Below are 16,310 nucleotides of genomic sequence, written 5' to 3'. Positions count from 1 at the left end.
CTGCTACATTGCTGTCAGTGGGGGGTCTAATACTTCACAACACAATTGTTGCAAGATTTCAGGAAGCACAAGAAGCTCATTCTGGTGCATGCAGATCTGCTGGTAATCAGCAGAGGAAGGAATTAAAGAGTCACTCCCATTAATGACAGTCCTCACATGGCTAAGTGACAAGTTTCCCAAAGTCCTCATGTAAAGAGAAGTAGCAACCAGTCTGGCAGGGTTGCCTCACGCTCCTGTGACAGCAGCATGTCTCATTTCCTAAGTGTCTGGCAGGACCGGACTCAGCAGATGCCACTTCCTGACACAAAAACAAGTTGAGAACAGGCAAATCCCTTCAGTGACACAAGTCACCTCCACAAGGAAGCCTTTCTGCCTCTGCTTGTCCCAAGAGAACAAGCTGTTCTCATGGAGAGAAGGCAATCGCAAACCCCTTGATAAGGTCGAAGCTATTTTTAAAAACAAACCACGGGTTAGATGTGTGCCCTAGAAAGCGTCCCTTTAATTAGGCTCCAGTGGAATTTGTGGCTGCAAGGAAGCACCCGCCACAGCCCGTTCTGCCCACAACAGCCTAAAGTGCTGTGCTCAAGGTGACGTGGCTGCCTGTCACCCCAGGCTGCACACCCAGGCTTGCTCAGATAAGCCAGGAGAGCATGGTTGTAAACAGCAGCGCACGTACATTCCTTCCACACCACAGGATGGTATTTATAGGGCTGAATGCAGGAAGCTTAGGAAGGAGTGAAGGGCAGCCATCTCCAACTGTGACCCAGCTCCAAGGGCAGCAGGGCAAAAGCCCAGCTCCACCCTTGCTCATTGTACAACTCAGCCAGCAAGCTCAATAAAACATCTTTATTCTGTACATTTATATAGAGATGCGTGTGGAACAGGGACAACCTCCAGCATTAGAAAAATTCAAGACAACAAAACAGCAATTATGAAGAGCATGGCACCAAGAACAGTCATGCCACAGATGGCAGGGATAAGGTGAGACCAGCCATCAGCTATTTCACAGAAGGTCACAGCATTCCATGCCCGCTTTGGGGCAGAAAACACCAGGGCTGCTGCAAACAGCTGGAGTCCCACGACCCCCCAGGCAGCTTTCTTTGTGACCAACTAGCACCAAAGGGAAGAGCCTGCTGGCAGCTGGGTCTGACTTTCTTGCAGGCATGGGTGAAAGACCATGTCACCATAACACCCAGACCACTGCCAGGATGGGAAGAAAGGGATCCTGCTTGAGCAGTGCCCTGCTGGGCTGATGGGGAAGAAGCAGATTTTCAGCTGGGTCAGTGCTCCCCCCAAGGGACAGGTCACTCCTGTCACTACTGAGCTGCCTCTGAATCCCTTCATTGATACCACCATTTCAGCAGCTTCCCCATGCCTCAGCATGGTCTTCACAGGGTGCAACCGCCACCTCCCCACCTGCTAGAGCCCAGCCCAGCAGAGAGCGAAGCTTTGCAACATCACAGATCAGCCCCCAGGCACTCCCTGTGCCAGCAGCCCAGAAGCAGAATTTGCTCTCAGGATGGTAGAAGGGCTGTTTGGGTGTCCAAGTGCTATCACAGGCCCTCACCCTTCTCTTCAGTGAGGGCTGGCAGGCCACCATGCCATGCGACAGGGCTGGCTGAAGGCCTGTGGCTCACAGCAAACACATTTGGTCTAACAGTGAACAATAAAACTAAAAGCCTATGTACAGCTATACAGCCCCTGCTGCACCCTCCAGGCTACACAGGGGAGCTGCACGACAGCAAGTGGGAGACAAACCTGCTCCACTCTTTGTGCACAGAGTCTTTCCTGGCAACATCAGCTTTCCTCTGACAACAAACCCCAGTGGCAAGGGAAAGAAAAGAAGTCTTCCTCAAGGAGAAACAGAAATAAAATCATGCCACTGTCAAATCACATCTAAACAACAGAAGTCACCTGGCTTTATGTTAGTAACACAGCCTGTCCTCCTCACACATTAAGGCAAGCGTGTCAGGAGCAACCTGGGCTGGGACTTGGAACAGCCACATCAGGGAGTCCACTGCAAACCACTGCTGCCAACGTGCAGGTGACACCGACAGCCAAACATCCATGGAAACAACCTGCACCCGCCAGCACAGGCCCAGGCCCTGCTCTGCTCCACAGAACAACCTCCTGCCCAGCTGCTGCAAGTGCAAACTCTGCCTTCACGATGTTACGTCGGGAGGCTGTGCCACTCGGAGCAGCCACAGCTTCCTGGGAGTCAGAAAGCGGGATACTGAAGTGGAGGCTGTGAGTGGGGAACAGGACACTTGTCCAACAGTAAGACACTCACATTGGAGTAATGCAAAACTAACACACAAATGGACACACAGCAGATTAAAGCCAACCAAGATTAAAATGGTTAAAAAGTGTCCTGAATGCATTTTAAGAGGTTCAACCAAGCCCCTGCTGTGGGTAGCAGGGCTTCTTCCATCCTCTGCCCAGACGGATGTGCTGCAGGATGACTCAAGATAGGATTGCTATCAACCCAGTGCTCAGAGAGAGAAATGGGACCAGATCTTGTGTCAGAGATGGAAAAACATCCCTTTGCTGCTAGTCTTCAAGGGTTCTGCTCCTCCCAACCAGTAATTTTCAAACAGTAAATAAAGCCAGAACTTGCCTGCCCAGGTCTGCAGGTGCCTCTGATCTGTTCTGAAGGAGGGCAGGCTAACAAAAGCTGCAGGCGATGTGGAGAACATGCTTAACTTGCCTCATGTACGGCACTGAATGCGAGAAACTCTCCCAGGCTCCATCTCACAGTGCGGAGGAGGGACGTCCATGCCAGAACGGGACAGCAGCAGCTCCAGGCATCACTCAGAGAGCCACGGGAGCTTCCATCTTTCTCCCTAGGTGTTGGTGAGCAGAGGTCTCTCTGACGTAGTGGTAGTCAGAAGCTCAGCTGTCCAGGCCCCAGGGACTCCTCCAGGCCATTTTCTTTGGTGGTGATGGCTTGGAGGTCAGTGACATGCCCAATGCCTTTGGTGACTCCTTCACGGAAAAGCAGCTTGGCTCCAATCTTCAAGTATTCGGGATGCTTGATGAACCTGAAACAGACGACTGCCTTCTCTCCTGTCCGCAGCTTGTCCTGAAGAGAAAAAGGGAGAGCTTAGACCCATCTACCATATTGATGCATGCAGGAGAGGTGCATGTGGATGCTAAGAAGATGAGGCAAATGAGCAGGTTGCCTCCCTCAGACTGCATGGCTTGAGCTCTTCCCATTATTGTATGCATAGGGGGAGACAGGAAGACACAAGCTCTGGAGAATGGAGAGTTCACCTCCCTTCACAGTCTTGCTGTAGTCCATCATGCTGCTTGTTTTGTGAGAAGGGAATCCTTTAACATGTTGGGAGGAAAATCAACCAAATGGGCAGGATAAAGGGGTGGAGCGTGGTCCTAGGAAGGGACACAGCACTCAAGATACCAGTAGCCCCCAGCTTTACTAGAAGGCGTGGTGGAATCCCAACAAGTACCACAGGGAGGTCCATCTTCCTCCCCTTTCCTCCCATGCCTAGAGTCCATCTTCCGCCCCTTTCCTCCCATGCCTACCTTTCCGTGGATCTTCTCTACGATAGCGGTCTGTCGCACATTCCCCACGTGCACGGTCACCTGAAACCCCTTCCGGAAAGTTGTGGCATGGAACAACAGCACGATCTCAGCTTCAAACACTGAGCAGATGGTGGGGTTCATTTCTGGGCTCACCATGACCATGCCCTGCACAACAACCCAAAGCTCAGACCAGTTAGGGCCAGTCCCCTTGCTTCTGAACAGCCCCCAAACCCACAAACACATCTCCACTCTGTGGCTTGGGCTTGCATCCCATTCTCGGCCCTGTATGCATCCTACTTCATAGCCTGGCCATTTCCTCCCCTTCCAGCAAGTTTCCTGCAAACATCTCTACTTCCTTCCCACCCTACCAATGGGGGATCTCCATGGAAGCCTCCAGTCCTGCTCACTGGACCAGTGAGGGACCTGGCAACAGCAGGACTCACCTTGCGCAGCAGGGAGCGGTCAAAGGGTCCAAGGGCCAGTGTGGCTGCCTGCCCAGCCCGCAGCACACGGCAGGCTGAGCGGTTACGTTGGATACTGCACACTTTCAGCCGGAGGAACTTCCCATCGTCAGTGGGACCAACCACCAGGTTTTCCCCTTCTCGGCAGATCCCACTGCCCAGGGCAGAAGAGCGGGACAGAGTTCATCAGGAGACAAGGAAGAAATTTCACCCTCTAAGATCAACCTGCACAAACTCCCCAGGGCCAAGGAGGTGAGTGTCCTTGTATTCTTACCTGGGACCAACTAATGGGAATGCAAAACTGGTGGGAACAGAGATTTCCTACAGTAGAAGCAAAAGCCACACTATCACTCCTAAGAATACTAGGTATCCCTCAGACAGGGGCCATTCTGTCCCCAGTACTCTGCCACACCGCATTGTTTCTGCTGGAGAGACTGCAGTTGACGCCTGTGCTGTGTGGATATGCTAGTAGCCAAACTGCTCTGATCACTCCCAAACACTGAGGGACAGCTGCCTTCTCATGGGGTGGCATGCAGCTAACCTCTGCTGGGATCGGAGGACTTGCCCTCTATACTTCCTCCTCCTGCTTGAGGAAGGAGGAAAGCAATGCCTTGGGATCATGGCTAATCTCTGCCGACTCTGGGTCCCAGCATGCCTTCCTTCAACACGCTACAGGTCACATTCCTAATCCAGCAACTTTAGAGCAGACTCCCTGCTTGCCACCACATGACCAATGGTCTGCTTATGGCACCTCCCAACAACCTATAGGGCTTTACCCTCACTTGGCTCAGTCATCTGGCAGCAGTCTCGCACTGCTTCCATCTGCAGCGGGTGACTCTAACCTTGTGGGAACTTCAGCAACCGTTCACACCCACACTTGTCTGCCTGGCCTCACTTACCTCGACAGAGTTCCTCCCACAACAGTCCCCACCTCTGGCACAGTATAAATTTCATCAACCTGAAGCAAGGCAACAAGAATAAACTGCTCAGACAGCTGTGAAATACCACTCCATAATGAGAACAAGCTGCCCACTCCTTGTGTGGAGGGAGGTGAGTTCTGCTGGTCATCAGACACCATCTTGGAGCTTTCACCAGCTCCCACTGCCTTCCCATTAGAGGAACCTCTGCTTTTTAAGTGGCAACCAGAGAAACAATCTTCTCCCCGAGATGGGCATCCCTTGGTTAGGACACAGCCCAGCCTAACAGGCTTTTTTCAAGGACTGAGTCCTTTCTTTACTTTAATGTCTCCTGATAGTCCAGGAGTTCACATCTCTCCCCATGGTGTCCAGAGCCCCCAGATGTTTGTCACATGTCACAGCAACGAGTGCAGTACCAGAACTGGAAACAAACTACCCTTACGCACCTGAAACTCTGTGAGTTGCTGCATTAGTTCTTCCTGCTCTTTACTGTTGGTCAGTGGAGGGAGAATGTTGAGGAAGACTTTTAAGAGATCCAGGTTCTCTCCAGAAACGCTGGACAGTGTGAAGATTGGGGTGATGCTGTCAGACACAAACAGACAGGAATAAACAGAAGGCCAGAGCGCAGCTGCAGAAGGTGGCTGGGATTCTGAATATACCAAGTCCAGCAAAAGGACAGAGACTACAGCTATAAATGGCCAGAGCAGGAGGACACAGGGGCTAAGTACAAGTCTGCAGTAACCCCTGCCTCACAGGTTGGTTGAGGCACCAATCCCCTACCAACCCACACTTCTGTCATGGAGAAGTAACTCCAGTGCAGCCTTGGGCACCTTCTGCTCCCAGAGCCCAGAAAAAGACCTGGGAGGGGAAAATGCCTTCTCGGAGAATGCAAAGGTAGGAAACTTGATGAGGAGCCAAGATGTTCAAGATGTGGTTGCCGCCCCCGTGCTCGCCCTTCCCCAGCTCTGCACGGCAGCCCAGTCTGAATTGTCCGCTCCTGGCAGAAGAAAGGAATGGTGCCTTACTTGGGAGACTGTGCAAACTGCTGTGCTGCTGTAACAGCATCATCGTCTGAGTTCACAAGCAGGGGGAGCTTGTTGCAGCCTGGCTGCTTCAGGATTCGCTCCAGCTGCTTCACTGTCCGTTCCACGGTGGTTTTCGAACACAAGTCAACTTTGCTGATGACAATGAAGAAGGGGACCTTGAGGGCCATGGCCAAGCCCAAGTGCTCTCGCGTTGTGCCTGCTGCAGGAGACAAGTGAAAGTGTAGGTGCAGTAGCAGTCATCACTGTTGCTTGTTTATGCGACAGCTGTGTCTCCTGGCTCTCCCACAGGCCTACTATAGAGATTTCACCCTAACTGCTTAGTTCATCAGGCAACGAAAAAGCAAAATCATTCTTTTAAACAAAACCAAACATCAGTCCAGAAAAATAAAAACCTCCGAGAATTTTTGTGACTGATCTGTTTGCTTCAGAAAGATGCAGTAGTTTTGATTCTTGGGCTAGAGCTTGCCAGAAAACAGCCACAAAAATACCAAGGAAAGATGTGGGAGAACTCCAGCTGCCTTTTTACAAGACTTCAGGATTCAGTGCCCCGAAGAATATGTCAAAGTTGGGGTTTTTTTCCTGACAAACACAGCCTCAAATTCCAAACAAACCCTCTCTGTCCAGAGAACAGTTTAATGTGGTCTACAGCTGGTAAGAGGATCCCAGCTCTGCTCCCCTCCCAGGCACTTATAGGCACTGGCTTACAAGAAATCAGCCGAGGTTTCCAGACTAGTATTTTTTTCTGACAACTGCTCCCAGCTAACAAGGTCCCACTCCCCCCATTCTCCATTTCTCGTCACATGTTGCTGTCAATCCATGCAGGCAGGGCAACACTCACCAATGCCAGTGTTGGCGCTAACCACCAGCATAGCAAAGTCCGGGCAGTAGCTGGTGAGGCCAAAGATGGTTGTTTTCAGATACTTGTGGTGGCCAGCCAGGTCAATGAAAGTGATCATTTTGGAAGAACTCTCACAGATTTCTTCTGCTGTTCGGGAGTCACTGTAATTTACCACCTGAGGAACATAAGGACTCGGTGAGAGAAGGAGCCCCAGCAGGCAAGTGAAGAAAACCCAGCTCTTACCTATCCACTTTGACCTCCTTAGTGAGGAGAGATCATTCACCATGGGTGCAAGAAACGATGTCTGTTACAAATGGACAAGTAGCACTCAGTTTCAGCTAAAGGGGCACAGAGCTATGCCATCTCTCTTCCCTCATGTCCCACTCACAGTTGTAACAGGAGGGTGTCCTATTCTCCTCCAGCTTTCTGAGTTCAGCAGCCCACTCCCTCACCTCTCCTTTGCTGTTGAAGCCAAGGATCTCAAAGCTGATGCTTGACGTTCTTCCTGACTGGATTTCATGGAGATGCCGGAAGAGGTTGAGGCGTGCTCTGCCCCGCCCGTTGTCCAGCTCTCCTTGCGTTAGGACACCCAACAGGGTTGACTTCCCTGAGTCCACATTCCCCAGCACAGCTACTCGCAGGTCTAAGAACTACAGGAAGAACAGAGAAATCATGAAACTTAACCGCTGCCGTGCTGGCTGTGCATGAACACTACATAGCAGTGGCGATGTGCCTCAGAGAGCCTCCGTCCATGATGGACACTGTGCAGTGTAATCTTGCTCAAATTCTGCTCTTGCTCCCAGCAAACCACTGCTCAGGAGTTGTGATACACTCTCCAGAGTTTTGATATGACACATCAGGCTTTGATACCACAAACAAGGTCATTTGCTGCAGCAGGACCTCTAAATTCTTCCTTGTTTGCACACTGACCTGCATCAGAACTGTTGCCATAGAAGTGGCAAATAATTTCTCACCTCTGATCCAGGCAATTACCCTTACTGGTATCTGCCTCAACCACAGTCTTGGAGATGAAAAGCTTTATCATCAAGCTTCCCTCTGGCAGCTTTTTAAAGCATCTGCTATGGGCCAATCTATGAGAAAGTGCCTCTAGGTTTTGGGCTCCCATCCCAAAAGGAGCTTGTATGAAGCCTCTAAGTCTCCAGCAGGAGAGGATGGCCAAGTCGCAGTTCCCTACCTGCTGGTTGTCAGGCACCTTTCGGACAAGCACCTCTGTTATCTTCCTTGGAACATCGCTGTCGTAATCGACCTCCCTCTCCCGCAGCACCGTAATGTCAGCCCCAACCCTGCCACAAACATGAAAGGAAGGAGTGAGACACACACTTGTACTCAGCAGCTCTTGCACCTCTAGAATCACAGTTGGCAAAATGAATGGGATGAAAGCGGGGATAGCAGGGGAAGAGCCTCAAGCTTCCAGCCAAAAGCCCTATAACTGCCTTCATATTTCCAGAGCCTCATGATGAGGGAATTTCATACAGGGGCTTTGTAGAATGGAGCCACCAGCTCTACAGGGGTCTCCTGGGGCCGAACCTCTCTGCTGGAGGCTGTTTTTGCCTGTGGGTCCTGCAGATGAAAGGGAACACATACTTCTCTGCCATACGGCGCAGTGTCTTGAGCGAGGCACGCATCTCCTCCTCTGAGAGGCCCACCAGAAGCCCGTTGTCCTCCACGCCGATCTGATAGACGGCCTCACCTCGGCCTTCTTGTAGTCGCCACTTCATCTGTGTCACCAGGTGCTCAAAGCGATATTGTGAGGGATTCACTAGCTTTAGCTGTTTAACAGAGGGGGCAGTTATAGTCACAGCCTGGATGCAGAGGGAATCTCATTGTCCAAGCCAGCAACTCCCTAACCCGACACCATAAAGCAATGCCCCCAACTCTGACCCAGCTCTGGAAAACACAGTCCCTGTTAGTGTCCACACAGAAGCCATAGGACAGGTGAGAAAGTGTTTCACAAAGGTGCATACATACAGTAGAAGAACTTTCCTGCATCTTGCCAAAGGGATCTGTACCATGCCTGCTGTGGGGCTAAAGACAGCACTGTGGGACCCATCTGCGACACAGGAGCTAAGCAAGTGTGAATGGTAGAATAGCCACAAGAAAGTGACAAATGGTTATCAGGGACACCTGCAGGTTTTTCTCAAAAGGAAAAAGATTTTAGGAAAAACACAGTGGGTCTCATTTCCTAAAACAGATTCCTAAAAACGAATTCTGAGATCAAACTCTTCCAGCTCAGCATACTGAGCTAGGCACAGAGACATAGAAGATGACTGATAGTTCCTTAGTACAGTGTCCACTTTTCTGTCCCTTCCTTGGACATGTTTCCCATATGCTGTCTTTGGTGAAGTTACTCACTGCAAAATTAGCCTCTGGGAGGAAGACCTCCTTCTACAACCTCAAAAGGCTCACCTTGTACTCGATGTTCCCATCTTCTGCCTGGTCAGAGAATGAAACAAGACAGAAAGGTTAGATGCTGTGCTAGCGGGGACTTCTTTAGGCATCAGCTGCCCAGATACTCTGCAGCTCGTGCTGATGGTTTCAGAGAGAGGGAAAGTGGCAGAAATATACTGTGTTAGGTCACAGCCTCTTCTGCCATCCATTCCTACACTCAACGGGAACTTAGTTTAGGTTTGTTTCTGCTGTTTGTATCCCACATCATGAAAACCAGAGGACAAAACTAGAGAGGGACACAGGGGGTAATACTGTTTTGGGGCATTTTTTTTACTGCCAAAAAGAACAGGGCCAGTCTAACAGTCACAGAGAGAGAGTTCCAGTTTCAAAAAAGGCACATGCCAGCAGATCATTAGAAGTCTCCCCCCTCACCCATCCATGACTCACAATGCCACCCACAGCATCCCACTCCCACCCTATCCAGCAGCTTCCATCCACCCGATGTGCACAGAAACAGGGGACTGGGAACAAAAGTCACTGTCTCCTCTCCTGCACACTGATACCCTCCCTCGCTCAATTAGTTTTTCATTGACTCCAAATCCTTGCGTATCTTCTCTCTGCAAGAGAAAAGGACTACAGACATAAGGAAGCAAGCTACTGACTTCTTTGCAGTACAGCAAGCTGGTCAACGGCATGACAGTTCTGGAGAACCAGACCTGATCGGACTGTCTATACAGGTGCTTAGAACTTTCCCAGGAAGAGCTGGAGCCAGACTGGGTTGTCACAGAAAGGCCTGGGTACTCATCAAGCTCACTCCAACCACAACAGGCTCCAGCTTTCCAAAGAGAACGAACGTATAGCCAATATTGAAGTAATTTTCCCACTGATTCAGTCTGAGGACCACTGAGAAAGGACTGGAGCCTGCAGGAAGGCAAGTACTCTGGCAGACTAAACAGGGGGCTGCCACCACTAAGCACTTCCTTTTCCTCCAGACACCGATTTGCATGTCAGGAGAGGCATTAGCCCTCTCTTTGCCTTCTAGCTCAGCTCCTAACCACAGCGGTGCTTATAGTAGCAAAAGGCCAACAGAGGGAAGTTCTGAATTGTCAGCTCATCTCTCGGGCAGCGGAGCTACGCAGTGAGAAAAGAGTATTTGCAGAAGGTTTTCCTCTCTTACCATTTACCAGCTTTCCAGCTCTAAGAAAAACACATTCACATACTACGCTGTCGTCTAAATAAGGGGGTGGGTCTCTTTCAAGGCATCTGAGACTAGAAAAGCAACAAGCCTAGACTTGCTGAGCCACATACTGCACAGGGTAGCCAGGGACAGGAAGCTGTGCTGAAACCACAGGGGGGTGTCCAGCCTCCAGCTGAAAGGAACAAAAACTAAACTGTGGCTGCAGGGGACGATCCTGCCCGTAGAGAAGATCTCACAGTAGCAAAGCGCTGTTCTCCCTTCTTGCCAAGAGTCACAGCCCTGCCTTGTGGAGGAATTGCTCCCTCCCAGCGCAGGCTCTTATATATTTTACAGAAAGCTCACTGAGTGGGGCCAAGCAATTGACTCCGGGGCAATGTAATGCTCCCCACAGTGGCAGTGTCCTATTAGCGCGGTGCTAACTGCCTGAACTAACCAACACACCCACTTACTACCAATGCTATTTTTCCCTGCTGGAAGAGGCAAGTGCCTCACGCTCTGTCAGTAGTGTCTGCATCTCCATGTAAGAAAACAGTTGCCCAATTAGCTGGGAAGGGAGTCACTAGAACCTGCTGAACAATGCCTATGAATTTGGCAGCTGGAAAGGGACTTAACACCCACCAGATCGGCTCACAGGGAGAGATGCGAACAGGATGCTTGGGACTATGAGTTGAGCAAAGCTTTATTTCTGAAGTTATTTAGTTCCCAGACGGCAAAGCACCCACGGACGGATGCCAGACAGCGAGATACTACTAACGGACAGGGTTTGGTGGAGCACGCAGGGAGCTCGCTGGCACTGGGGGCACAAGCACTGTGTGCTGCCACGTCAAACCCCGGAGGAGAGACCGGGACAGGAGGGCACACCGCTCTCGGGGCCGAGGCTGCAGGACCGCCCGCAAGGCTGCCAGCCCAACCCCGGCACGACCCCGCACCAACACCGCCGGGACCCTCGGCCGAGCCTCTCCAGAAGCCGCCTCCAGCCCGACCCGCGACCAAACCTGCCTGGGTCCGGGGCTGCCGCGGGGCGTCAAGCCCGCGTCGCACCGGGCCGCTCGGTGGGGGGCCATCCCTCCGCCCCCTCCAGCCCCCCCGCGGCAGCGCCCCCCGCCCCCGGGCCCGCCCGGCCCTGGCAGGAACGGCGCGGCCCCCCGCGGCGCCAGGCCCCGGGGCGGGGGGCGCCCCCTCCGCGACTGGCGGGACGCGGCGGCTGTTGGCCCAGCCGGGGGAGCTCACCTCGGGCGGCAGGTACGGCGGGTTGTTGGCCTTCCCCCCCCGGCTCCGCCCGTTCTTCTTCTTCGCCTTCGAGCCGCCGCCGCCGCCGGGCGCGGCCCCCCCGCGCCCGCGCAGCGCCCCGCCGCCCACCGGCCGGCAGCAGCCCCCGAAGAGCTCCGACACCCGTGAGTCCATAGCGGCCGGCGCGGCCCCGCCGCCCCGGTGCGGCACCCGCTCCCCGCCCGGGCTCCCCGCCCCAGCCCCGCCGCCCCGACCCTGCCCCAGCCCCGGCGTCAGCAACCGCCGCGCGACACCACGGGAAACTGAGTCCCGCTCGGTCTACAACTCCCAGCACGCACCGCGCCCCGCCTGCTCAAAACTACAGTCCCGGCGCGCCCCGCGGCGCGCCCCGCTCGCTCCCTTATGGGCTCCCTCCGCGGGGGCGGATGGGACTTGAAGTCCGAGGGAAGGGGCGCCGCCTGGCGGCCGCGGCGCGCAACGCGCGGGGTGCCGCCGCTCCCCCGGCCCTGCCCTCCGGAATCTGCCGGTGCCCGCGGGTTTCCCCCTTGGCAGCTCACAGGCTTTGCGGCGGGGCAGAGCCCTGGGTCCCCCGTTCAGTGACAGTGAACTGTCAGCATCTGTTCTGACTGGCATCGGGGAGCTGGAACGTTTTTGAAGGTGTTTAGCATTGGAGGTACCTCGTAACTACCCAGAGGCAGCAGCCCGGTACACAACTATCCCGGTACACAGCTATCCCGAAGGACGCCTTAAGCTCCTGCCGAGGGGGTGTAACAGCAAAAGACCCTCCTGCCGTGCCTCGCATCCCCTCACCGAGTGTTTTGCCAGTCTCCAATACCAGCGCCACCAAGCCTCATTTTCCTCCCCTGGGGAGGGCGACGCTTGTTTAGCGTTCGTAAAACTTTCACACTCTTTGGCGCTTTTAACAGGCGGCCGAGGTTGCTGTAAAGTAACCTCGCCCGCCGTCAATGCCGGGGAGCGGCTCCTCCCGCCACCCACCGGCAGCGACCGCCCTCCAGTCGCCGTGTTTGGGAGGCAGCACCCAATGGGGCTGCGGCCACGTTGTTTCCAAACACGGCAGCTCCCACTCACTGCACGCTCCCCGCCTCCGCCTCCCAGCTGCGGGGGGGGCAGAGCCTGCGGCGGGGCGAACGGAGTTCCTCTGCAAGGGACCGGGACCAACAGGGCTGCCACTGGGAAGCGGAGGGAGTTCAGCGGCCCGGGGGCGGCCGGCGGCGATTTGCCCCCTCGCTGCCGCGCACCTTGCAGATGTGCTCTGGGTGGGCCCCAGCACAGGGCGGGGGGAAAACCAGTTGAGCTGTTTTCCGGAGATCCCGAGGCAGCCCTGCAAGGAGGCAGCCGCAGCTCACGGCGCCCGTGGCCGGGCTAGGGCACCCGGGCCTGCCGCATCCGCCGCGGTGCCACCTCAGCACGGCGGTCGTTAGCCCCACCGAGCACCCCAGCAACTGCCCCTCCACTTGCTCACCGCACGGCTGCCAAGCCCAGGCCAGGAGAAGCGGGGCAGCCAGCCAGCCAGCCCGCCCCGCTCCCCGGGGCTGGGCTGGGCTGGGCTGGGCTGCCCACGGACCTTCCTCCTGCCGGGCCGGGCCGCAGCGGGCCGCCGGACGGAAACCCCACTCCTCCCCACCAAACAGCGCCTGCACCACCGGAAGCCGCGCGGGGAGGGCGCGCCGCCACTCCCATGATGCCCTGCGGCGGCGGCCATTCAAATCCCAGCCGGCCGCTCTCTGCTGGTCAGAAAATGGCGGCTCCTGGGGTAGCGGTAGTTCCCGCTCCTGCCCGAGCGACTTCTCCCACGTCCCCGCTCCTCATAGCTGAGGCGCTACCAGCCCTGGATCGTGGTGGTGATGAGAGGAGGCCCCGGCGGAGCGGGTCGGTGGCAGTCTGCTCCTCGGTGTCTGTGGTGTTCCCGGGCGCCGTGAGCCGGGAGAGCTGCTGCCGCTTCGCCTGCGAGCTCCTCAAGCACGTCCTGCACCAGCGGCACCAGCTCCCGCTGCCCTACGAGCAGCTCGCCTACTTCTGCCGGCGGGCCGTTCAGGTGAAGGGGGCCGTGGCGGGGCGGTGCGGGGCGGGGGGTGGCGGGGGGTGGCCGGGAGGGACCCCTGGGCCTGGGGGCGGCTGTGCCGTGGGGGCCGCGGCATTTGAGTTTTGCCTGTCAGCTAACTATTCTAGCTCAGTAACTGGTCTTTTAATGTGTTAACTGCTTCTAAAGTAAAGCGCTCATTGTAGCTGTATCTTTAAATGTTACCACAGCTTCATTAAAAAAAAAAAAAGCTTTAGGTTAGGTGGCTAAAGGTCTCAGCAAGTTACTATTTATCTCTCGTTGTCCAACTTTCTGCTCAAGGCATGCCACTGTTTTGTTTGTTACTCAAAAAAACTCTAAGAAAAAAATGTTAAGTGGTTTTGGAGTGATAGCTGATCTTTAAAAGATGGGGTTTCTAACTCTTGTGGGAATTCATCAGTAGTGTGATTCAGATTCAAACTGAGTAGCTATAGAGTGGCCCTTTGTGTTCCTCTTGGATTTCCTGATTCTATATGTAGCTACCTATATCTCTTAAAAGGAGCATAAAACCCTTTGAACCTTCCTTGACTTTCAGGGATGAGACAGGCCATGTTTTCTGAAGAGTGTATTAGGACTAATATGTCCTAATAATGAAATGTGCTAAGCTTAGCTTTGTTTTCCAGGATGGAGATGTGATTAAGAAGCCACCCTCCATGGACCTGGCGAGCAAGAAGTGCCAGCAGGTGCTGATGGAGCTGGAGGGAGTGCTCCAGCACTTGGAAGTAATGTTTAGTTTGACACTGGTTCCTCGGGTCCTTATTCTACTTGGAGGCAATGTTATGAGCCCCAAGGAGCTCTATGAGCTCAACTTGGAGGGTATCTATGAGGGCAGCGCTGAGGAGAGCCTGAAAACTGCATCCTGTGTTCGCAAGCTCTTTCACTCACTCTTCGTCGCGGATGTCTTCAGTGAACTTAAGGCTCTCCCTGTCACGGGCACTGTTGTTATGCTCCAAGGACACCGCGATTGTGGTGTTGATTGGTTCCGGCCCAAGCTCAACTATAAAGTGCCAACCCGAGGGAGGAAGCTAACTGTTAAGTTGTCATGTGATGGAGACATCAACATAAGTGCCTTGCCTCCTCAGCATATGACTTCTACTTGGGAGGACTATGTATGGTTTCAGGCACCCGTGACGCTCAAAGGCTTTCATGAATGACCTGTGCTCTGTAGAACTTTAATGGAATATTGAATAACCTTTGGTGCTGCTTTAAGTGATAATAACTTTATCAAATGTAACTGCATATTCTTGTCTGTCTGGATCTCTTTTCCAGGGCATCTAATCCCTTCCTGTAGCTGGACTGTGTTCATCTGTCTTCATCTCCTGAATTGTTGTTGAAAGCAAATACCCTTTAAGGCACAGTTGCACATGGATACAGTGATTCTTTAGGGACCTGAGTTGTGGCACAGGAGATGAATTCGTGTGTTGGGAGTAAAACTCTCCTGCTGCATGCTTACTGAACTGGCAAATGCTGGATACAGTCCTCTCTCCTGAGTTTTAATGTAGCCATTTCTCTGGTAATAATTACTACATTATCTGGTTGTTTAGGACTCTAGATAATGTACGTGCATACACTTGGCCTTTACTGTAAAGGCCGTAACCATTATTACCTACTCTATTCCTGTAAAAGGAGACTTTTCCCTGCTTGAGTACTCAAGTGTTTGCCCATGTCTCTGATAAAAGTAGACTTCCCCAAAGCTCAGTTTCAGTTACTTAATAATCCAAAGATTGGGACTTCTCAGCAATTGGGAGGTCTTGTATGTAGCACTGTTTTGTGCTGGTGATGAAAAAGAGGTTGAGCAGTGCTGTGGAGGCAGGGAAGTGCATCTTCCCTTCTTTTTTTGTTTACTAACCTTTAGTCCAACAGTCCTGACAATCAGTTAGTATACAGTTAAAATTAACAGTAAGCAGTTTCTGCATTAACCCTCTTTAGAGGAAGTTAGGACTCCTGCCCCAACATGCTAGTTTATTCTCACTTAAGCAAGAAACTAATGTTTTTGTTGTTACTTTTACCTCTTAGCAGTCTTAGACTCTAAATGTTTCTGACATGTGAAGAAGAGGTGAGGGGAGTGTGATGAAGTTCAGCTCTATCTTTACCTGTCAAATTCCTGTTCTAAGTCAGAATGTATTACTTGGAAGCAGAATTTGAGCCCTTTCTTCTGGCCTGGTGTGTACTGCAGAATGGGACAAAGAGGGAGCAAAACCCTTAGAGCACAGTGTGTCAGAACTAGGTACCTACTGGAGTTATCTTCAGTCAGCTGGGTACGTATCTGTAATGTAATGAGCTTAATAGCTCCAAATAGCTGTATGCCATTTGAAGAGAAACTTGAGCCTGCTGGTAGTGAGGTTGCCTGCAGTTTCTTGCTAGCAAAAATTGCATGATATGCTGGTAAAAAGTCTTTGAAAGGAGGGTAAAGTTTGAAGTAATCCTCTACACTTGGTGCATATTTTAGCTTTGACTGTTTGGAATGGAATGAGATTATATAACGAGGAGGAAATTAAGTTGATATTTCTGAGTTTGGAGAACACTAGGAGTGCTGTCTCTGCCTTATTATCCATTAACAACTGTTTACAATGTGTAGTAACTGCTAA

The 16,310-nt window shown here is 52.9% G+C and overlaps 2 protein-coding genes across 2 annotated transcripts; one reads left to right on the top strand and one right to left on the bottom strand.

Annotated features, from left to right (window-relative positions):
- Positions 1 to 832: 832 nt before the first annotated feature.
- GTPBP2 (GTP binding protein 2) lies at positions 833 to 11,816 on the bottom strand. The gene is made up of 12 exons (XM_059828738.1): positions 11,643 to 11,816; positions 9,233 to 9,259; positions 8,411 to 8,595; positions 8,001 to 8,109; positions 7,258 to 7,455; positions 6,806 to 6,980; positions 5,947 to 6,166; positions 5,368 to 5,503; positions 4,904 to 4,962; positions 3,987 to 4,158; positions 3,544 to 3,708; positions 833 to 3,082 (listed from the first exon to the last, which is right to left on the bottom strand). The coding sequence occupies exons 1-12, from the start codon at positions 11,814 to 11,816 to the stop codon at positions 2,885 to 2,887; spliced, it is 1,818 nt and encodes a 605-aa protein (XP_059684721.1). The 3' UTR covers positions 833 to 2,884.
- A 1,528-nt stretch (positions 11,817 to 13,344) lies between these two features.
- MAD2L1BP (MAD2L1 binding protein) lies at positions 13,345 to 15,544 on the top strand. Its single transcript, XM_059827672.1, has 2 exons — positions 13,345 to 13,698; positions 14,346 to 15,544. Exons 1-2 carry the CDS (start codon positions 13,345 to 13,347, stop codon positions 14,874 to 14,876), a joined length of 885 nt encoding a protein of 294 aa, XP_059683655.1. The 3' UTR covers positions 14,877 to 15,544.
- Positions 15,545 to 16,310: the final 766 nt, after the last annotated feature.

Source organism: Gavia stellata, chromosome 2, assembly GCF_030936135.1.
Source record: "Gavia stellata isolate bGavSte3 chromosome 2, bGavSte3.hap2, whole genome shotgun sequence".
Classification (NCBI taxonomy): Eukaryota; Metazoa; Chordata; class Aves; order Gaviiformes; family Gaviidae; genus Gavia; species Gavia stellata.
Note: the sequence above shows the minus strand (reverse complement) of the source record. Positions and strands in the feature narration are given on the sequence as shown.

Coding starts and splice junctions, on each gene's coding strand:
- GTPBP2 (XM_059828738.1), bottom strand. CDS start 11,816: ATGGACTCACGGGTGTCGGAGCTCTTCGGGGGCTGCTGCCGGCCGGTG. Junction 9,260..11,642: donor CGCCGTACCTGCCGCCCGAG/GTGAGCTCCCCC, acceptor TTCTCTGACCAG/GCAGAAGATGGGAACATCGA. Junction 3,709..3,986: donor ACCGCTCCCTGCTGCGCAAG/GTGAGTCCTGCT, acceptor GTTGTTGTGCAG/GGCATGGTCATGGTGAGCCC.
- MAD2L1BP (XM_059827672.1), top strand. CDS start 13,345: ATGCCCTGCGGCGGCGGCCATTCAAATCCCAGCCGGCCGCTCTCTGCT. Junction 13,699..14,345: donor TCTGCCGGCGGGCCGTTCAG/GTGAAGGGGGCC, acceptor TTTGTTTTCCAG/GATGGAGATGTGATTAAGAA.